Here is a 23,692-nt window from a genome sequence, read left to right as displayed (position 1 = left end):
GTTGCCCACTAGTGCTTCACCACGCGGGAAGGCAGCGGTGCTTTTGTGGCACTGATCCACACTGAACCGTGGGAAGCTGCACTGCCCGCACCAGAGCTGGGACGAGCCCAGCACCAGGATCTCCCGCTCTCAGGCACAGCTGGGCTTCGTATCAGCACTGAACACCTTCATTGCACTGCAGTGTTTCCCACTCTGTTTTAAAGGCGTATCTTAATCCATCCCTGTACATTGCTATCCAAGTATTACAACACGTTGGCTGTAAAACGTGGCTAAATTAACCTTACTGAGGTCCTTAATCTTTATGTAGTCTTACTAATACCACTACATAGGTGTTTCTACTTACCCGCAATATAATGTATTAATAAAATATACAGGAATGTCTATACTGACCAGATGAAAAAGGAAAAAATAACTTGCTTAAGAAATATAATTGCTGAGTTCCTAAAACATTAGTTTTATATAAGTTTTCTCATATATATATATAAATACACACAAATATATATATATGAAAAAGAATGTTAATACAAAACCAGATTATATTTTCATATACTTGAAAATATATTTCTTAATATAAAACTAATGTATGCCGGTGTGTTTTTCATCTTTTAAACTTTTAAGTATGTGACACAAGGTAAATAATTGCCTGGAAAACATTCAAAACTGTTTCTTTGTTAGTATGCAAATGAAAAAAAGTCTGTGTTGTCAATGGAATGAACTCCATAGGATTCAGACGGGATCCGGATCAAGCTATACATCCAAGTTTGGTAATTTAGCAAAAAAAAAAATTACCTAACAACATTTTTGGTTAACCCCAGATTTTATATCTTTTTACTCCACATGATTTCAAACAGTTGTGCTATAAGCCTAGGGACAGAAAACACTAAAAAGAAATTCAGCCTTTGCTATCCAAGAACACTATATGCATTAGTACATTAAACTATTTCCTCAGTTGAAAGATACGACCCGTGGACCAAATCATGGCTAATTTAAAGCTGAGAATTTGATTAAGGGTGACAGTTCAATACACTTTTCTTTTTCTGTTCCACTGATTTAAAGAATAACTCCAGCAAGAGAAAACACATGGGGCCAAAACACATCTAAGGTCAAGTTACATCAAGAGTGAATTTGGCTCAACTTAATGAATCATGCTGACAAATGAAAAACAGCAGTACGATTACAACGAAAGAGCAACGCTGCTTCAATTATTAATAAGACTCCAGGTAGAAAACTCAAAAGATTACAACAAGATTACATGGACATCAAAAAAAGATAATAAAGGAGACAAAAAGCAGGTCAACAAAAGCAGGTCACCTACATCCACGATTATTTAGAAATTTTAAAACACCAGTATATTTCCATGTGCTTGTGCGGGCAGACATACCAGATTTTCCCAGTTTAAAAAAAAAAAATAAAAAAGGAAGTCTGGATGTTTTATTAAAACTGGAGTGAGGAAGGGTGACCATCATGCAAAACCCAAGTGAGGGCTACTCAGTATGTCAATCATCCAGTCTGAAAGCCTTAATCCCCAGGAGAGCAGGAGCCAGATGGGTGTGAAACTTCCCACTGAGAACTTGCTCAGTCTCCCAGAATCAGCAATTTGATCTGTTCCTGGTTCAAAATACAGAATCTCTGCCTCGCTGTGATAAGACTGGGACACAAGAAACTGCAACTCTTCTTCCCAGCAGAACACTGGAAGGGGATGGAGGGGCAGAAAATTTGCTTGTTCAGGCACTCTATCCCCTCGCTCCTGATATTGATAATGAAAAAAATATATTATTGTATTTGCTATTCTAAAGAAAGAACACTCCAATCCAAAGGAAAATACTGAAAATAAAACAACAATCTGAAACACCCCAACACATTCTAATACCTGAAGTTGTTGACCTCAGTTACATCTTCTAGGCTCACCCAACTCCTTACTGACAAGTCAGAAATAAAAAATGTATATGTTGCAAGAGAACCGAAAAAAGCAAGATTTTAGCCTACTGTCAAGGAGGGAATAAGAAGCAAAATGACCATTTTACAGGTTTCTAACAATTCCTACAGCAATCAGTTTTGTATCCCTCCCTAAAAATTGTTCATTGAGAGTCCCACAAATGCCTTAGAGGAGTTGCATTTTGACTTAAAAGTTGATGAATAAAGGTTAGCTAAGGATGCACCAGTGGGAAGTATGGAGTAAAGCTTTTTCTTTGTTAGAATTGAATGCGATTTAGTAGATAGAAATTCCTTAAAACTCATCCTGAAGTTCCTAGGCAATTAAAACTAGCCATACTACACAAAACAGGACAGACGGAAGAAACCCACGGGGTTCTGCATGCTCTCCCTATTTTCCACCCCTTGTGCAATTCTGAGGACATGTTTACACAGAACTTTACATATCTTTATCACCATTACTTAGTTGCATAACACAGCACTGTTGGAACATTGGCTAACGCTTCGTCAGATGAAGAAAAGGCAGATCATTTTATAGCTATCACACAAAAAAAGCTAGAGAAAGCTTTGATGCCTGCCTGGAATAACACAAAACCATTTGTAAATAAAATCCTATTAGAAACATCAGATCCTGGGGATTACCCATAATTGCTTAGCAGTTTTATTGAAATATAAGCCAGTACGAAGTTGAATCAAAACTCTATTTAAGAATGTCACCTATACTTAGATTTAAAGGCAGGAAATAACACAAAACCTGTCAAGGAGAGCAAGAAACTGTCTTTTTTCAATGTTGTTAACATTCTTTGGCAAGTGACACATTACACTTTTCCTGTACTAAGTATCTCTGCCTTCATTCTTTCCTTACCAAATGCTCTCCCTTAAATAAGCTGAAACAGAGGAATGAAGTTAAGAAGACATTCAAAGCGCTATCCCTCTTTTCTTTCCAACCTCCAAGCTATTCTGTGACCCGTGACCATTCATCTCCTTGTATTTTAGTGTATTGATGTGTATGGAACTATTCCAAATACTTTTAAATACTTAAGATAGAAAATGATGTGTGAAAACTGAAACGTTAATTATGAGCTTCCTTTTTGAAATACAGGCATGTGTTTCCATTATGTCTGATCTTATATGAGAGTTATGTTCTTTCCACGTAGTTGCAAATCGATACACCAACACCCCCAGATACCCCAGTTTTATCCTCAAGATTTTACATTCTCTTAACTTTCTAATTAGTCCATATTACATAGACCATATATATGAAACATATATGCATTTGTTATACTGAGGAATTCCTTAGTCATAAACAATATTCTTTGTCTTTGGCTCTCTTACCTACCTTCTGAGAGATTTCTCAGATTTCTAAGAAGGTCCAAATAACTCATTTGGCATTGGCCGACTCATGGATATGGGCCAAACATGTCAGTAAACTGCATACAGCACATTGTAAGGCATGCCACAGCATAATTTATTTTTTTGGCATGAAAATATGTGCCTATACTTCAAAAGGAAAAAGTACTGCAGAAAATAACCATCACGAGTATAGGTACTACCCACGTCCTTCATATATACTCAGTTTAAATGCAAAACAAAAGGCAGAAAAATAAAACTTTAAAGAGCCACTTACGTTAGCATTTTCTGCATTTAAAAAAAAAAAAAAAGAAAAAAAACCAGCTTGAAAGTCTGGTGGTTCCTACCACAACGTTAGATTTTTACAACCAGTTTGTGTAAGAACTTTCTCATCGGAAAAATTTTCCTGTTACTATCACTCATTCTCCTGTAGTTAGTTCATTGATAGCATTGGAGCTATTCCAAATATTCTTTATTACTTAAGGTAAACAAAGGTGTCAGAAGCAGGTTCATAGATAAAATCATATGAAATGAGAAAAAGAAAAAATCATGAAGGCTTAAGGAGAGATAGATAAGGAGTCAAACTGTGGAAGATAAAAAGATACTCATGACTTTCTGAAAACAGCGTATCGGATGCGAAGCGTTTCAATGGGAACTTCTGTAGTGTATGACTGCCTACAGTTAAAGGAAAGACTTTGGCTGACTGTTTTGAAGATGATTTCAAATCAGATTGAGCGTGGCTACTGATTCTAATCCCACAGCACTATACAGAAGACGCTTGAACTGTCTTTCTGCCATTCACTTGTTTGCAACCAAATATTAAGTCTCTCATACTTCTGAAAGAGCATCTAATTTAATAGTAAAAACTCAGTGTCTTAGACTCTGATACACTACCAATTTTTTTTATACCTTGCATGAATTTAAATGTCATATTCATAATGTATTAATATTATTAACTGTGTTGAGGTTTAGTGGCACTTTTTTTTAATACTTTCTTCACAAACAGATAAATATGTAACACATACCTCAAAACTGACAGGTATATTGCGCTTCAAAGCAATTTCAAACACTACACTGATCTCAGACTTGTTTGCATCTTTATCTTCTTCTGATTCTTTTCCTGTTTCTCCATTCTGAAAATGAAGAATACATAATCATATCACAATTTTTAGAAGATAAAAAAATATATGCTTCTCTCCCGATTTCTCAAAGACTTTTGAGTTCTCCTGTCATGCTGTAAATCAGCATTTGTACATCTGTCTCAGCACTTCATTATCAGACACCCGCTGACCATGAAGCCATATATAATGCACTTATGCTTCATAATAAAGGAACACATACACATTAATTGATAAATTAATGATAGATGGCAAAATAACTTCTATGGATTTTAGTCTTATTAATGACATGGATAATAATCATCTGAATACACATTTCTTGTGTCGAACATGAGGATCAAACAGATCCTTTGACCTGTCGCTCAGTCTCTCTGTGGGTACTCCCAAGCAAGGAAGATGTCTTCTGTACTTCTTGGAAAGTACAGAAGACTGTACTTCTCTCAGAAGAAATTCAGTGAATCACCCCCACACTTTGACTGGGTCACCAGGTTACAGGTGTCCTCAGCAGGTCCAGCTGGTTAATGGCCCCTCCATCGACTTCCCTCTGGGAGTTATGACCAGTGTGAAAAGGTAGTGACAGAGAACAGCTTGCTCAACACAGAACATTATTTATTTATCCATAGGAACATAACAAACAGAGAGGCTAAGAGATAAAACAACAAAAGACACATGCAAACATTATCCTGCCTAAAATTCAGCTTTGCTTTGCACTTTAGGTAAGTCTTATTTTTCTGAGACAACCACCCGCATGGGGATCAGTCAAAGATTGCCTTCTGCAACCGCTACCTTTTGGTGTTTGTCCCCCAGGCCACATCTTCCTTAGTTCTCAGAGGCTGCACTTTCAGCTACTTTCAAACTGCAAAGCCCCAAATGTTTCAAACTGGGATGTCTCAACAACCATGTAACCTTGGCCAGGCTCCTTATTTTTTATTAGTGGAGGTAAACATCAAAGAAACTTGGGCTGAATTAGATGGATTCCTGCAGAATTTCCATCTTACATAACAAAGTCTGATCTAAATCTTCAACCACCAGCATAGCTAAAAAATCCAGATACTGAAGTTATAAAATAACATTAAAAAAACATTAGGTTCTTCACATTAACAATGAAATTTATCAATCTTTTATCTACCATTTGTTAATTATTAATCTTTAAGATAATGCAGGACCAAAAATGCAGCAGTTAGCTACAGCACGCAGACTTGGAGCACTTTTTGTCTCATTAAATTTTTGCAAAATTTTGAGTCTGAAAAAGCAATTTACATCCCTGACATTGATCTGGAGCTAAATACAAACCAAAAATTTACACAGTTTATAGAATCTGCTGAAAATAAAGGGTGCAGTGCAAAGCAGTAACAAGGGTAGTTAGAATGAAATTATGTAAGGACCTCTAGCTCACTTCATATAATGAAATGTAAAGTCCCACTGAAATCAAGAACGTAGGTCATTATTTATAGGACAGAAAAAGCATTGATTCAGTGAAGGACCTAGGTTCACTGGGAAAGATCAATTGAACAGAGTTAAAAAGACAATATTTAACAGTAAAAATATATTTTGGGGATATAAAGAACCTCAAACATAAAGAGTGGGGTACTACTATTCTGTAAAAAACCTTAGTGAGACTCTTACTCAGTATTGTATTCAATTAAGTTTGTGTTTTATAAAGGACACTGATAATCTGAAAAGCTGACAAAAAAAGCCACAAGGATGAACTACTGATTAGAAAAAATAACTTTACACTAAGACACTACGGAAACAACCAGTTCTGCAAAAAGATTCAAAATTACTTAAGCATAATCTGTAAATGTATATGGGGAGAGATTTTTGATATCTGTTTGTCACGTTTAGCAAAGATAAGAAAATAGCAATTAGATAGAAAATGAAGCTAAGTGAATTTAGAAGAAATACCTTGCAAATTATCTTTGAAATGGGTAATAATCAATCACTGGCATAATTTACATAAAATAATATAAAGCCCACTGGACTGTCACCAAGCCTTTAAGTCAAGAATTTTTAGGTTTTCTAGCTATACTCTAGCTTAACCAGATATATAGAGTCTAATGTAGAAATTACTGTTTAAAATTTCATGATTAAAACAAACACATCAGTCCAGAAAATCCCCGATTGTCCCTTCTGCCCTTACAATTTCACTCCTTGCATATTTTTCCACCAAACGCAGTAGAGAGCCTATCTGTGAGTGGATACTAGGGAGGACGATAGACTGTAAGGCTTAGACCTCAGTACTGAGCAATACAGTTTCAAGCCTTAGTCATGTGACTTCCCTAAGGAAGATAAAATATGTTCAGGAGTGTCTCAAGTACTTTGGATTTAAATTTGATCCTCATTCCACAACTGACACTTTAATTGTAAGGCCTTTCTCAGCCTCACATCTATGAGACAGCAGGGGCGCTTTGGCAGACACACAATAGCTCTTTTATGAAAGCAGGTTCACATGCACCTGTAACCCTGCCCTGTTTGCTGATTACTTCTTGTTTCTGCTCACCTTACGTTCTTCTGAACGTTTGCGCAATGAAGTATTAAGATGGCAATATTCCTCTTCAATGGTTTAATATGGATAAAAAAATGTATCCTTAACTAAGTTAAAAAAAAAAGGGGGGGAAAAAAGGGTCTTTCGAAATGAAAGAAGAATATACAGAAGCCTGCATTAAGCAAACACGGTTATGAAGGCCAAAGGTAAAGCTGTGTATTTACTGCGCTATATTCCATGGATCCTATTCCAGTGAATTTCACCGAGTTACTAATGGGATGCAGGGCTAGATCGGTACGAGCAGGTTTGTCCTCTCTCCCCTCTCTGCTCTCATTGGAAGCACAGTGGCAGTGACTGGGAGAGAAAGAAGCTCAATCAGTCATGTAATTGAGGCCAGCCAGACTCTAATGTATACTGGCTTTGATCCACGCGTGATGTTTGAGGAATGGTGAATCAATCATCTTCCATGGCAGACCCAAGCAGGTCAGTTCTGCTGAAGAAAGCAGAGTTTTACTGAGCTGGACCATGTTCTATCATGAGGGCACATCCCACCACTGTGTAGCAGCCCTGCGTGCACTTCACACGACCAGCAGCAGGGAGGAGCCTGAACCTTGGCACCATGAAGCCCTTAAACTCCACTTCAACCAACCTCCAGTTCTCTGCAGAGCTACACTCAGCTCCACGTGCAGCTCTTCGTACTCCATCATGACCTGGGCATAGTGTCATCTCCAGCCTTCTCCAGTCGCCTACAACTCTAACGCATGAAGTGACAGAGATGTTTCTTCATGACTAGCCCACAACCAGCTTCCTTTACCCTCAGCATGATCCAGCCACAGAGGTTTTCCTGACTGAGGACTCGATGTGGTCTCCTAACCACAGACACCTGTTATTGAGATCCTACAGTATCCCAAGTGGTCTTCAACTGTTGCACCAGAAACTCACAGTGCTCCCACAGGTCTTGCGAGCACTATGTGAATGTCTCAGCTAGTCTACAGTATTGTCTCCTGATAAGTTGTCCCTATTTTTCTCATAGCTAACTGTGGATTTGATTCAGTTTACATATATAACTTATGGTGGTGAAGAGAAGAATGAAGTTACTTCATTAGCTCATGAGAGAGACAACACTACAGTATGCTACAAGAATTTAGGAAACTCAATTTGCCATGACTACATCTTCTAAAAGCCTGCACATCCTAACAGACACTGATGTAAATAGACACTAAATAGACCCAATTAGGCAAGAATGTTAATTAAAGATTTTATTACTTTTGCTAGGTAAATTACATATGTACATAGGCTATGAAAACTCAGTATATAAACCAGGTACATATCCATGCTACTTATATATATATTATTTACTTCCATCTACTACTTACTATCCTATGCACTTAGTGGTTTAATTCCATTCTGATTAATGGATATCTTGAATTCAAAGATTCTTTTGATAAAATATAATATTAAATATATTATTTTCAAAAACTAAGAATACGCTGAGCTAAAAATATGTTTCAATAATATGAAATTTCCACTCAGATTTGTGCTAAGGATTCATTATCAACCAATACATTTGTCTGGAAACCAAAAGAGAAAGGAAGGGAATTAACAATGAGAAAGGAAACAAGGATTCCTCCTAAGACTTTACATATTCTTTTTTAATAGCTTTCCTGTTAAAAAAAAAAAAAAATCAATATTAGTTACAGTACGTGATTTTGAAGAGAATTTCCTGATCCAGAAAAATAATATCACAAAACAAAAGGGTGAGTCAAACTCTCTTTGGATCAAACAGAGGACATAGACGCAGGGTGAGGCAGGAAGAACAAAGATTTTTTTTTTAATACAGAAAATTATTTCCATTCTTAAAAAGCAGCTCAAAATTACCACACAAGACACTGAAGATACTATTAGTAATGTTTTGTACTATGCAGAGGGGTTCAACAGGCATCATCAGAAAGACTGTACAAAATAAAAAGATTGTCTCCTCATGCATTTATTTTGGCTTATTTGACTGGGCAACTTTATTACATTTGTCCTTTCAATTTGCAAAGAATATTTGGAGATTAATTTTTCTGATATTTTTTAAAATATGACACAATGTTTTCATTTTTAAGTAGCAATATACACCACTTACAAACACAGCAGTGAGAAAGCTAGCTATTTAAAAAAGTACTAAGTAGCTAAAAGCCTAAAACCATCAGATAGGTGATCAGTAGCTGTCAGTGAGCTCCGTCAGGTTCTTAGGTACACTGGGGCAAGTAATTTCAACTGTAAAGATCACATTCAGAGCACAACATACATTCAAGATTAATAATTCATTCTCCATGAAGCCACTGATTAAATGGACATTTTCTCCACTTTTGGTATAATCTCACATATTTTATTTTATTTATTTTATTTTATTTTTTGCTTCATCACTGTTGACAATCCCATCTTTAAAATGCCTACTTTTTTGTTATTTAAGTCTAGTTTCATGTCAGGTGTGCTATTATAAAGAAATAACACTAACAATTTGTTAGTATTGCTTCTCTAATTACTGAGGCTAATATGAAAAAAAAACCCACTAAAAATTAAACATTGAAAAACTGGCAATTAAATATCTTAACATGAAGATTAGGAACAGTTTTCTGAAACACAAACCTGAGGTAATTTTTCTGGAATAGGTTCATTCTGGAGAGCTTGAAGGGCCTTCATTGCAGCATTATGTCTAGCAGCTTGACGAGTCTTTCCTTCACCAAAAAACTCGCTGTTGCCAACAGTTAACTGGACATAGAAAATTTTAGGCACTGGGCAGTGATACCTGGAAAGAAGTCATGAAAAGAAAACAGCAATACAAGTTATGAATTTTAACCATCAATTTTATGTAATATAGAGCAGTAGTTAGGGATACAACATTATCTTTTCTCACAGAGTAAGAACTAACACTCAAACACATGACTGCTCCTCAGCCAGACCGTCGGTAACTCTGACGGCAGCTCCTATGTGCAAACCAGCTCTTCAACGAGCTCTACTATACTTCAGGCTAACAGCCCAGCTCTGCTCTCTTCTTGGTTTGAGTCTTGAGAAGATTAAACATAAGGAGGACTGAAAGCTCCAGTGGAAGCCGTGCCTGGGAGGCAACTCCTGTCCCACAGGAAAGTAGCATGGAGGAAGAAGGATTGTGAGGTCTCTCATCTGAAACGTGCCGGCATAGCTTAGCTCTTGGGGACGATAAAAAGTCAGATGGCAGAGAGTGAGGGACCTGGACAATGTACTTCTAGCCTCTTTTTAAAGCTCAAGTATTGAAATTGTTGTAGAGGATAAGAAGGGGTTCTCTTCCAAAGCGTAACAGAGGATAGGGAGAAGCTCTCCTCCAACACTGTAATAGCCAAAAATTTTCTGGGCACTGAAAGAAAAGCAGCAATCACCACCACATTGTTTTCCTTTTTTTTCCTTCCTACAGAAAAATTTCCAAATATAATGGCAGGGTTTGTTTTTCTGAATATGTCTGAAAGGCACCAAAAGAAAGATAAAGCAAAAAATCAAACATTTTCCTATGAACCGGCACAGCTATTATTCCTCAAAGAAAGCAGTATCTTTATTCATATCATCAACTCCACATCTCTATTTTCAGTAATAAAAATAGCTAACCCAACCCATACTCCCTACCCTGAAACCTGTCTCTCGCTAGCAGCAAATGAAGAGACGTAATGCTATTCTTGGGTTTGGGAGATCCTGTCACAGCACTGTGACAACTAAATGTAAAAGCTTGTCCACATAAGCAATTTCTACAGAAAAGAAGTTATTTCCCTCCCAGACTCGGAAAAAACAATTCAGCACAGATAATTAATTCTAGTTGCTGCTAAAATTATAATCTTTTAAGAGAACATTTCCAAAAAGTCCTCTAATTATATCCTACATAGGTGAGGGAATTTGCTTCATACTCTTCGCTCTGTGGTCTAGTCTGCCTGTGCTCCTTCCTCAAACAAAGGCTTTTCTAACACACTGGAGATTTAGTCCTTGGAAAAATATATACCTATCAGAAATGGTTTCTCATTTATGACAAATAACTTGTACATATTTTATGGCAATGTAAAAAAGCCCAGTATTCCAGAAGCGTGGCCAAAAGCTAGGTCTGTCACAACAAAACGAGAATCACTCAAAAGCACAGCAACAAAGTACTACATTTTTCTTCTTCCTCTTAAAGGACCCTTATTAAAGCATGCTCTCTCCATTTTCATCTGTTGACATGGATGGTGATTTTTTTTGTATGAAGACTTTCTGACTTTTCATTAATAATTGGAACAGATTTGTTTCAACTATAAAACAAAATAAAAAGTTTTTCAGATAGCAGCACACTTCAAACCAAAACAAGTGTGAATAAGCACCCCAGTCTCAGTGTCCCTGAACTTTGTGCCTAATTCTAAAAATACATTTATATGGAAAGAGCAAAACCATAATACTGGCTCCAACAAGCCTCTGGCTATAGGGCCTTGGAGGGGTGAGCTAAGTTGCCTTTACGACATGCAAAAAGCGGGTATTTACTTTGCTTTCCTGTTTACAGTTTAACACAGTTATAGGGAATTATTAAGGCCTGGAAATGCAGTTGCTTATGTAACATTTTCATAAAATTATAAAATAACTCAGGTTGGAAAGGCTCCTGGAGGTTATCTGGTCCAACGCATTGCCCAAAGCAGGGTCAAGCTCTGAAGTTACACTGTCTTGTTCAGGCATTGTCCAGGGTATTGTGGACATCTCCAAGGATGAACTTTCCGCAACATCTCTGGGCAACCCGTTCAGCGTTTTGACCACTCTTTCTGGAAGAATGTTACAAAGCTCCTACATGCATAATGAAACTGAAGCACCACGGTGCCATTCGTTAACAAAGCAGCTGTCAAACCAAAGAAACAGGTAGTTCAAGAACGTTAATTTCTATGCCATGCCACTGTGTCCTCCGTTGCTTCTGACATATAGCATTCACCTTCTGCCTCCCTCTGCTTCTAAAAGGTACAAACACAGTACCAAGACACTATCAATGTGACAAAATCTACAATAAAAAAGTACAGTGGCTTCAGACTGAGATTTACCTCAAAAAGAATGGTAAAGTGAAAGGGAGAATTTCACCCTTTCCCTTCACTTAATGAGTGTATATAAAATGCTTCCTGTATCAACATTTTCCTTAGATTTATTAGTTTTATTTGGTTTGCAATATTGTTTTAGGGAATATTAAGAATAAATTTAGGGAATATGCAGGCAATAGATGTAAACAATACCTTGAAAGAATTTAAATCTAAGAATCAGGAAAAGGCCTTTGACACCAAACATAGGTCAAACTATATTTCCAAAGTGAAAAATATTACAATTATTTAAAATCAAGGGAAAAATAATTAAAGCTTCATCAGCATAGTCACCATCAACTCCACTTCTTCCACAGCTGGCTTAGAGCTGTCTGTCCCTGGCTCTTCTACACCACTAATGTGATTCCTCTGAAAGTCTTTTCTTAGTTTACCACAGAAACATAGAATAGTTGAGGTAGGAAATGACCTCTGGAGATCCTCTAGTCCAACCCCCGCTGCTCAAAGCAGGTCAGTTAGAGCAGACTGCTCAGGGCCACTTTCCATTGGGTTTTGAGTACCTCCAAGGGTGGTTGATTCAACCTGTCTGGCAGTCTGCTCTGGTGTTTGACCACCTGCACAGTAAAAAAGTCTTTTCTTATGATTAAATGGAATTTGTTGTATTTCAGTTTGTGCCTCTTTTTCACTGGATACCACTAAAAAGAGCCTGGCTCCACCTTCTTTACTCATCCCCTTCACGTATTTTATACACATTGATAAGATCCCCCTGAGCCTTCTCTTCTCCTGGCTAACCAGTCCCAGCTCTCTCACTCTCTCCTCAGATGAGAGATGCTCCAGTCCCTTAATCATTTTAGTGGCCCTTCACCAAATTTGCACTGGTATGTCCATGTCTTTCTTGTACTGGGGAGCCCAAAACTATACCCAGCACTCCAGATGTAGCCCCTTACCAGAGCCGAGTAGATGGGAAGGGTGACCTCCCTCAAGCTGTTGACAACATTCTTCTAAATACAGCCCAGGATGCTGTTGGCCGCCTTTGTTGCAAGGGCACATTGCTGGCTCATGTTTAACTTGGTGTCCACCAGGACACCCAGGTCCTTTTCCGCAAAGCTGCTTTCCAGCTAGTTGCCTCCATTATGTAGTGATGTATGGGGTTGCTCCTGCCCAGGTGCAGGGATTTGCATTTCCCTTTGTTGAACTTCATCAAGTTACCATCCGCCTACTTCTCCTGCCTACTTCTCCTGCCTGTCGAGGTCCCTCTGGATGGCAGAGGAGCCCTCTGGTGCATCAGCCACTCCTCCCAGGTTTGTATCATCTGAAAACTTGCTGAGGGTACACTCTGCCACATCATCCAGATCATTAATGAAGGTATTAAACAATACTGGCCCCAGTATTGACCACTGGTGTACACCACTAATGACCAGCCTCCAGCTACACTTTGTGCCACTGATCACAACCCTTTGAGCCAGGCAGTTCAGCCAGTTTTCAAACTGCCTCACTGTCCATTTATCTAGGCCATACTTGACGAGTTTGTCAATGAGGATGTTATAAGAGACAGTGTCAGAAGCCTTGATAAAGTCAAGATAAACAACACCTGCTTCTTTTCTCTCATCCACCGAGCTAACAATCTCACTGTATAAGGCTATCAGATTGGTCATGCACAATCTTACCTTCTTAAATCCATGCTGACTACTTACAGTGGCCTGTCATTCTTAATATGCTCAGAAATGGTTTTCAAGATCATTTCCCCCATCATCTTCTCAGGGATTGAAGTGAGGCTGACTGACTTATTATTTTCCCAGATCCTTCTTCTTGCCCTTCATGAAAATAGGAGTGAAATTTGCTTTCTTCCAGTCCTCAGAAACCTCCCCAATCACATCAATCTTTCAAAGATAATCAAGAGTGGCATCCCTATGACACCATTCAGCTCCCTCAGCACTCATGGGTGCATCCCATCAGGCCTCATGGATCCGTCCTGTCTGTTTAAATGTTCCCCAACCTGATCCTCCTCCATCAAGGGTAAGTCCTACCTGCTCCAGACTTTCCCACTGATGTCAGGGACCTGGGACTCCTGAAGGCCAGTCTTATCAGTAAAAACTGAGATGAAGGCATTCCGAGTACCTCCATCTTTTCCATGTCCTTTGCATCAGGTCCCCTGCCCCACTCAACAGTGAGTCTCTAGTCTTCCTTTTGCTGCTGTAGAAGCCCGTCTTGTTGCCCTTCACATCCCTTTCCACATTCAACTCCAGATGGACTTCAGTTTTCCTAACCCCATACCTGCACACTTGTACAGTGTCTCTATATTCATCCTGGGTCACCTCATCTGAGTCACAAACCCTGTTTGAGTTTAGTCAGAGGTTCCTTGTTCATCCATGCAGGCTTCCTGCTGCCTTTGCTTGACCACCTGCATGTCAGGATGGACGGTTAAACTGTTCTTGAGCTTGGAGGAGGTGAAGCTTGACATGCTCTCCTGGACTTCTCCTCTCTTCAGGACCGTATCCCCTGGGATTCTTCCAAGCAGGTCTCTGAAGAGACCCAAGTCTGCTATCCTGAAGTCCAGTTTGTGATATGTGGTATTTGCCTTGTTCTCTCAAGATCCTGTCACTATGTCGTGGTCACTGCACTGACCCCAACCTTCACATCCCTGACCAGTTCTTCTTTGTTTGAAAGTGTGGGCTCCAGCAGGAGTGCCCCTCCTCACTGATTCCTCAATCGTCTATGTCAGAAAGTTGTCACTGATGTACTCCAGAAACCTCCTGGATTGCTTGTATGCCATAATGTCCCTCCAACAACATACTGGGGTGGTTAAAGTCCCCCATGAGGACCAGGGCCTGTGGCCATGAACTTTCTTCCAGTTACCTGAAAAAGAAAAGACCTCATCTACTTCTTATTGATCATTCAGTCTGTATGAGACACCCACCGCAACATTGCCCGCATTGGTATGGCCTCCAATCCTGACCCATAAACTATCAGCTGTCTCATCACTCATCCCCAGGCAGAGCTCCATGCATTCCCACCGCTCTCTCACATAAAGGACAACACTCTGCCCTTGCCACCCTGGTCTGTCCTTCCTAAAGAGCCCGTATGCATCGATTGCAGCACTCCATTTGTGTGAGCTATACCACCATGCCTCTGTGATTCCAGTGAGGTTGTAGCCCTGCAGCAGCTGCACACAGACCTCTCATTCCTCCTGTTCGTTCTCTGTGCTAAGTGTGTTAGTGTACTGGCACTTCAGATAGGAACCCAAGTGTACTGATTTCCCAGAAAGGGTATAAGGACTTCCTCCATCATGCTGTCCTGTAGGTTTTTCCTTACTTGTGTGCACACACTTGGGGTGGGACCCCTTCAGCTCTGTTTTGTTGGTTTTAGGGTCTCTCCTGTCAACATCATCCTTAAGTCTTTGTTTACTAAATTGGTCCACCACTTCCTCACTTGGTTATAAGTCAACTCCACTCTCCATCATTTTAAAGCTCTCTTGACCAGATTGGCCAACCTGTTGATAAAGATGCTTGCTCTACTTGGCCAGGTGGATCCTGTCTCTTTCAAGCATGCCACAGTTGTAAAAATCAAATCTCTGTAGTCATGCTTGTTATGCTCCACATGTCCCCTTGCAGTATCATTGGTGGCACAATGAAGAACAGTAGTAGGTAATAGTCTGAGGGACAGACAACCCTTGGCAGTCTCTCCACAATGTCCCAATTCAAGCCCTCGGTGAGAAGCAAACCTCCCTGCACAGCAGGTCAGGTTCACAGATGGTGGTCTCCATCCCTGGTGGTAGGAAGTTGCCCACTATTATCACTTGCTGCTTCCTTCTGGTGCTGCTGCAGGACTCAGGCTTGGCTGGATTTGATGCTTCAAGAGCTCCCAGGCCTTCATCTGATGCCATGGCTCTGAACCTGTAGTTGCAGATCTGCAGGTGGAGCAGAAACCTTCCTCCTGGTGCCAAAAGTTACAAGCTTCCAGCCTTTGCCATCACAGGACTCCCCATTTCCCAGCCCAATAAGCACTGATTCTCCGTGCTCCTCCTTTGGTATGGTTGGGGGTTCAGACTCTTGTACCTGCAGGCTCTCAGAGAAGATCCAATTGATCTCTTACTCATCAGCTCTAGTGATGTCAGCACAGTTTGCTGACATCTTCCTGCATCTCCTTTACTTGGTAATAGAGATCCTCTGACAGTGCACACTCCTGCAGACAAGACCACTGTCTCCCCATCCCAGTTTCCAGCACTCCCTGCAGCTGAAGGTCTGGAGAGCTGCATCCTCCTTCTGGAGCTAGATCTGACTCAAGGTCTCTGATGTACCAGGGACAGCTGCTCCAGATGGTGCTAGGAACTGTGCCATGTGGTGCATTACCACCACTGCTGAGCACACACACGCTGTCCTCAGCAGTTTCTGGCTCCCTTCTGCATGAATTGCTGTGCGAACTGCCGCATCTGCTGGCTGTCTCTGGGAGCGGTGCTCTAGGCCCTGCACTTATATGGGCTTCTCCCCAGTACCTGCTGAAAGGGTGCTTGACTCTTTCTAATCATGAGACAGCTGGAAGAAAAGCTCAATGCAGCTTTTGATCAGGAGCAGCTGACAGAGCTTGCTGGCAGCTGCTAGAGCTCGCTAGAAGCCACAGCCTCCTGTAACTATCCTTTCCCTGCAGCAATAGGCACCCTCAAGTTCCTCAAAGAGTTCCCAGGAATCCTCCCACCATCCCAGAAGTTCTTGGAAGATCTAGAACTAGAGCCTGGAAACCTCTGCATCTGTTGGTTGTCTCTGTTAGCTGCAGCTTAGCACAGGGTAAGCTCTGTCACACAAAAGCAGTAGGGACCTTGATAGCACACCCTCCTCATTATTCACAATCCTTTTAAATAAAAAGAAATGTGGTAGTGCTGTTAGCAACTACCTTTTAGGGTAGTTTTAGGGATTTAGGGAAAATACAACATCCGTCAGAAGTTCCTGTTTCTTGTTGAGTTACTAGACCTACCTTTCCCTCCATTACATGCAAAGGAGGAAAGCACATGAACCTTAATCCACTTTATAAACTCAGATTCCACAACAGGCCCTCCCTTTTTCCCTCCCCCCTCCCCACCTTTTCTTTTAAAGACTGTTTAGGGAGCTATTTATGTGATAATATGGAAAACTGATATTCAGCCTGTGGCTCTAGAGCCTCATGCAGCTCTTTGGCATCGGCAGAATGATTAGGCTTTTATATGGTTTTGATTAAACTTTTCTTGCTCTGCTTGGCCTCAAGCAGAGTTAACAGAGCAGTGATAATACAAACATTGCCAGGAAAGTGCAAAGGAGCACCTGAAATCCTCAGAAAATGGAATAAATCTGTGAGGATATTGGCTTCTCTACAACATGGAGCGTGTCAAATAGAAACAAAACATCCTCCTCTTTTTCAGTGGTGAGGACAGAGACTGTATTAACAAAAGCCTTAAAACTAATCATAATATTACAATCCAAAAGTACAGTGCAATGATTAAACTGAGTTTTAATACGGAATGAGTCTGCATCCTGAAGATGCACACTCATGTAAGGAACAACCCCATGCGAAGTTAAGATATCATATCTGCCACTGACCATTGAACAAACCTTCCCAGAATATTACATTTGAGTTACTAAAAAGGACTGAAAACATTAACAATCTTGGGAATATTTATATAGAATTTGCTGATTATTATGCAATAACATACCAGCACAATATTTTCCACAAGAACACCTAAATGTCAGTCCTATACTCCTTAGCCCTCTGTCACTCTGTTCAGGCAGAGAACTGAAGCAGTCAGGATTTCCAACAGCAACGCTTCACGTACGGACTCATTAGGTTTCTGAAAGTTTTAAAACTACCTACATTTAAAGAATATTCATCTCCCTGCATTCTACATCGCAGCTGCAAAGGCTAGGATTTTTCTTTGGAGAAAATTCTTATGTAAAAAAGATTCCCAGGTGTTATTGGCACACTCCTCAGAACATAAGCTGACAGACACATCCATGTGACAGAAGACTACAAGACTGGAAGACAACAAGAGGACACGTGAAATCATACATTCAGTTGGAAGAAAAAATGTGATAAAGGATAACACTTTAACAACCAGTCACATATAACCTATTAAAACAAGTTAATTTTCATCTGGCTCTTCTGAACATTTGACATTCTTAAGATCCCTCAAATAAGAGGTCTGGAAAGCAGGTTCTCTGTATTTCCTCTAAGTTTCATAGCATCAGAAATACACTTTTTAGCTAATGCCATTGGTATCACTTCAGAATAGTCAACCTGAAAAAGGATATTTGCTCTATGACTGTGACCTTGAATGCCAAGTTTCAGCAATGAGCAAATATTTACAACTAGTTATAAACCCCTAAAAATAGGGGTTCATAACAGAAATGCTGACAAACCTTAACTAAGTTGGTGTGAGCGGGCGCCACTATAATTAAATAAATCACCAAGGTCTGTTGACAATTAGAAAACTCATTTTGGTTTGCCACAGAGACAAACAAAAATTCTGTTCATTATAATTTTACTGGAATATGATGTCATAACATGTAAGCATACTGAAACAATCTGCTGCTTTTCTAGCCAAAATATTAATTGCATACTAAGGAGCCCTTGGGGCCTCTTCCTTTTTGGCCATCAAATACACACACACAAAGACAAATAAAGTATTAGTACATACGTTATGTGCTCAAACTGCATTTCCTGCATTTCTCTGGATTCCTCAATGGCATAAATGTTTCTGATAAATATTGTTACTTTATTCTTAGAAGGGGCAAAAAAACAAGTGCAAGCTGCAGCTCAAGGAAACCAGGAAGTTTATTTAGATTTAGCCTCCTTTTCACTGTTAAAAACTATAGTGAGGTTTTGTCTAAATTCTAAAGGCCAATGTATTCTTCACCTATATAAAAAAGAACAAATAAACCCAATCGCTTCCTCACTACAGAAGTGTTATAGGAAGTATTACTCTATTCCCATTTCATATTGCAAAATGAAGAGGAACAGGGACCAGTCTGGGCAAGATGAGGGCCACTAAAATACGAGATACAACATGGCACAGGAAAGTCATTCTTCAGATGCCAGCTCCGTGCTGAAAGGGTCATTCTCTGCACTTTCTCCCTCTGGCTCCTTTTCCATACCAACTCAATCAAGCTGGCAGCCCTGCTGACACTGCTTAACCAGGGAAATGCTGTGAGCTTTGCAAGGGGAGGGATAGAGAGCCACAGACTGTGCAGGGGAGTAGGAAACAGCACTCGCTGTGAACATCTTTTTCTCCGTAACATTCACAATTTCTCTAGGGGAGCAAGTTGCTTAGTGCAGCTGTTCCCTGGCCATGCCCTATTTTTCTAAGCAGTCCATTAGCCACGTGCATTTCTTACAGATGTGAGTTCTATGTTTTGAAGAAGGAAACAACCAGTATAGTCACTTTTGTCTTCATACAGTCCACCTTCTGGTTCTTTCAGCAGGTCCACAACAACACCTGGGAACAAAGAGGCTCTCTTTTCCAAGTACTCCTTTTCAGAACTACAGTCCATTATCCCTGATTCAGTCTGGCTGTCCTCTTCTAGATTACCTCCACATCCTCCAAAAACATTCTTAATGTAAAGCGAGCAAGACAAGGCACTATGTATCACTTTTAGCCAATCACATCCCTTATTAGATGGAAAGATAATTTTCTGAAATTTCTATTCAGCTGATTTATTTATACAGCCTATTACTGTTTTCACCTTTCTAATGTTGACCTCCCCTCAGCTACATAGATGAGATTTTTAAAAAAAAAATCAATCATGTATACTTGTCCCAGATTATCCTTCATTTGAAAGATGGTTTTAAACTGTAATCCAAATCTTTCATAGAATCATAGAATCATTGAGGTTGGAAAAGATCTCTAAGATCATCAAGTCCAACCGTCAACCCAACACCACCATGCCCACTAAACCATGTCCCTAAGTGCCTCATCTACTTGTCTTTTAAATACTTCCAGGGATGGGGACTCAACCACTTCCCTGGGCAGCCTCTTCCAATGTTTAACCACTCTTTCAGTAAAGACATTTTTCCTTACATCCAATCTAAATCTCCCCTGGCACAACTTGAGGCCATTTCCTCTCGTCCTATCGCTAGTTACTTGGGAGAAGAGACCGACACCCACCTCGCTACAACCTCCTTTCAGGTAGTTGTAGAGAGCGATGAGGTCTCCCCTCAGCCTCCTTTTCTCCAGGCTAAACAACCCCAGTTCCCTCAGCTGCTCCTCATAAGACTTGTTCTCCAGACCCCTCACCAGCCTCGTTGCCCTTCTCTGGACACGCTCCAGCACCTCAACGTCCTTCTTGTAGTGAGGGGCCCAAAACTGAACACAGTAGTCGAGGTGCGGCCTCACCAGGGCCGAGTACAGGGGCACCATCACTTCCCTACTCCTGCTGGCCACACTATTGCTGATACAGGCCAGGATGCCATTGGCCTTCTTGGCCGCCTGGGCACACTGCCGGCTCATGTTCAGCCGGCTGTCGACCAGCACCCCCAGGTCCTTTTCTGCCAGGCAGCTTTCCAGCCACTCTTCCCCAAGCCTGTAGCGCTGCACGGGGTTGTTGTGGCCGAAGTGCAGGACCCGGCACTTGGCCTTGTTGAACCTCATACAGTTGGCCTCGGCCCATTGATCCAGCCTGTCCAGGTCCCTCTGCAGAGCCTTCCTACCCTCGAGCACATCAACACTCCCGCCCAACTTGGTGTCGTCTGCAAACTTACTGAGGGTGCACTCGATCCCCTCGTCCAGATCATTGATAAAGATATTAAACAAGACTGGCCCCAAAACTGAGCCCTGGGGAACACCGCTCGTGACCGGCCGCCAGCTGGATTTAACTCCATTCACCACAACTCTCTGGGCCCGGCCGTCCAGCCAGTTTTTCACCCAGCGCAGAGTACACCTGTCTAAGCCGTGAGCCGCCAGCTTCTCTAGGAGAATGCTGTGGGAGACGGTGTCAAAGGCCTTACTGAAGTCCAGGTAGACCACATCCACAGCCTTTCCCTCACCCACTAGGCGGGTCACCTGGTCATAGAAGGAGATTAGGTTGGTCAGGCAGGACCTGCCTTTCATGAATCCGTGCTGGCTGGGCCGGATCCCCTGGTTGTCCCGCACATGCCTTGTGAGCGCCCTCAAGATGAATCGCTCCATAATCTTCCCTGGCACCGAGGTCAGGCTGACAGGCCTGTAGTTCCCCGGATCCTCCTTCCGGCCCTTCTTGTAGGAAGTTCTTTAAAACTTTAAAATTAGTTTAATTAATTCTGGATGATTCATTATTTTTTCTTTATAATATTTTCTATGATCAGTTTATGAAACCAACTTTGACCTAGTTGCAGAAACCTCCTAAACAACAGAACGTTGAATTGACTCTGTAAGAATTGTAAAAAATAACCATGTGATGGAAACATATTAACAGAAAGAGATTCAAAAGCAATTGTTATTTTTTTAAAAAAAATAATGAGAAAACATAACAAAGATGCTTCCCATTTTAAGACATAGAAACCCTAAACCTTCTCTATTTCAAATGTAAGAATGTAAGCAAATCCTGCATTAAACAGTCAAGATCCATGAGTTGCAGGCAACTGCATAATGTAGTCTTCTTTATCTCTTAAGGTCTGTTAGAAAACAAATTAGATTACTTGCTTCCAGTGCTTCTGCTGGGAGGATGATCTAGAAGCTGAGTTAATACTTAGGAATCTTCTAATGTTCAGCTTGGCTACACTTTCACATTTTGTTTTGTGTCAATACTATCCTTTAACTTATATAGCTCATTTACTTTTTTGTTACATTTACCCTCCAAGGCGAGCTTTCCCATTCCCTCTCAGCCTTTGTTTTGCAAGGGAGCAAGTCAAGGTATTTTAGAAGTCTTCTGTATAAAAGGCTACCCACTATCCTGATAATTCTTCACAGCCCTTCCCTATACTTGCTCCTGTTCTTAAATATAAAAGTCAAGAATGGTAGACAATACACCATATGAAAGGCTAACAGTGTTCTGTATAACAGCAATATTTATATATCTTTACCAGAAATATCCTGCTCAACACATCTTAAAAATCACATTTGCCTCTCCTCCGGTTCAATCACATCAGTTGGTCTTAGTTTATCTAGCAAATAATTAACAATATTAGATAACACTCCTGTTCTGTGATTTCCAACTGAATAACCCTCAGGTGACAACAGAGTTAGTACTACTAGTGCCTATGGTCTTAATCTTACATTTCATACTGGAAAGTCTAGTCTCATCCCATTTCTAATGTGTCAGTCCTCACGATCATCCAACTCTTCCTGCATATCTTGATCTTCCTGTGTAGCGATGATGCCTTCTACATCTCATGAACATTTTCCTACTTTCTGTGCAAACACCTTTAACAAAAATAATTAAAAAGGTTGATTCTAAAACTGGAAGAACTGCACTTAATAATCTTCCTCCAAGTTTGATTTTTAATACTGCTGATTATTTTTCTTCTCCTTTCCCACCTTGCATTTCTTATACAAATCCCCATCTCCTTCAGTTTAATGAAAACAGTATCCTTATCTAATGCTATAAAATGCTTAAATGAATCCCACAAATACAAGATTTACTTTACTCTCTTTACCTAAAAAATGAATTAACACATAACATGCAAGGTTAACACATTAGTCAGACACAATCTACCTTTAGTACATAGTAACTTCGTGTTGAGTTTTATCCTTTTTTACTTCCATGTCTTTATTTATACTTTCTTTTAAACTTTGTGCTGAATCTGTGAATATTTCATGAAGTTAATGACAACTCCCTTTTCTTTTTTTCTCTTTTTCTTCTTTTCCTGGGCTAGAGACTATGCAGTTCCTTCAAGCAGTATGACTAACTTAATAAAAAAAATTGACTCATGTTTTCACGATCACAATATCGAAACATTCCTGAGTAAAAAACAAAAGGGAGGGGGATTCAGTTTAACATAACATTATCTAATGTGGAATCTTCCCAGGAGAATTTGCGATGACAAGACAATAATATTGCCACATCACTGTATCTCTGAATTCCAAGTTGCTCAATACAGACATTTGACTGAAATAAATATTTCAATATTTACTCTCTGCATGTACCACTTCTTTGTTTACCATTTGCAGTAAATATATACATCAACAAGTAAAAAAAAGTTGCTAATCAAAAGTAATTAGAAGAAACCAACAGAAAGCTACAGACATTATAAGTTAAATACTTGAACAGTCACGGATAAAGCTAACAAGTAATACAGCAAACATATTGAGCCAGCTATGTAGCACTAGTTATAGAGAGATGCTTCCATGCACAGTAAATTCAGATCTCTGCTTCCACTTTTACTGCTCTCTCACCTTCAGTCTAAAGCCTAAAAGTCTAGAAGAAGCACTTTTCAAAGTGCCAGAAGGGTCTCAAAACCAGCCTGAATACCTTTTTTTTTTTTAAAAAACAAAGAAAAACTAATGCAAGAGATATGAGAAGGGAAAAAAAGAAAAAAGTTAAGAAGAATTAAAAGAGAAAAACCTAGGGAAAAAAGGATCATGAGATGAACCTTCCAAAGTACTGTACATTGGAGACTAAGGTAGAAAAAACAAGTGAAAAAGACAATCAAAATCAAGAAGAGAGCACAGAACAAAATGTTATGTACCTCTGAAGAAGTATTTTTATCTATCAACCGAATAACTAAGTAATGAAAATGTTCAACACAACTTCAACTTACTCTTGACTGCAAAAATAGCATAAATATTATAAGAACATAACAAGAATACTGCCTCCAGAGTT

At 39.9% G+C, this 23,692-nt stretch overlaps 1 protein-coding gene across 6 annotated transcripts in view; it reads right to left on the bottom strand.

Moving 5' to 3' along the window:
• The window catches only part of STAU2 (staufen double-stranded RNA binding protein 2), a 178,013-nt gene that overhangs the window by 112,100 nt on the left and 42,221 nt on the right, over nucleotides 1–23,692 (bottom strand). For all 6 annotated transcript variants that reach the window (XM_076329542.1, XM_076329539.1, XM_076329544.1 and 3 more), the window contains exons 6-7: nucleotides 9,520–9,679; nucleotides 4,308–4,415 (exon numbers count right to left, since the gene is read on the bottom strand). In XM_076329542.1, the coding sequence (XP_076185657.1) occupies nucleotides 4,308–4,415; nucleotides 9,520–9,679 (268 nt within the window). The remainder of the gene's footprint in view (nucleotides 1–4,307; nucleotides 4,416–9,519; nucleotides 9,680–23,692) is intronic.

The sequence above is a fragment of the Aptenodytes patagonicus genome, chromosome 2, assembly GCF_965638725.1.
Source record: "Aptenodytes patagonicus chromosome 2, bAptPat1.pri.cur, whole genome shotgun sequence".
Taxonomy (NCBI): domain Eukaryota; kingdom Metazoa; phylum Chordata; class Aves; order Sphenisciformes; family Spheniscidae; genus Aptenodytes; species Aptenodytes patagonicus.
Note: the sequence above shows the minus strand (reverse complement) of the source record. Positions and strands in the feature narration are given on the sequence as shown.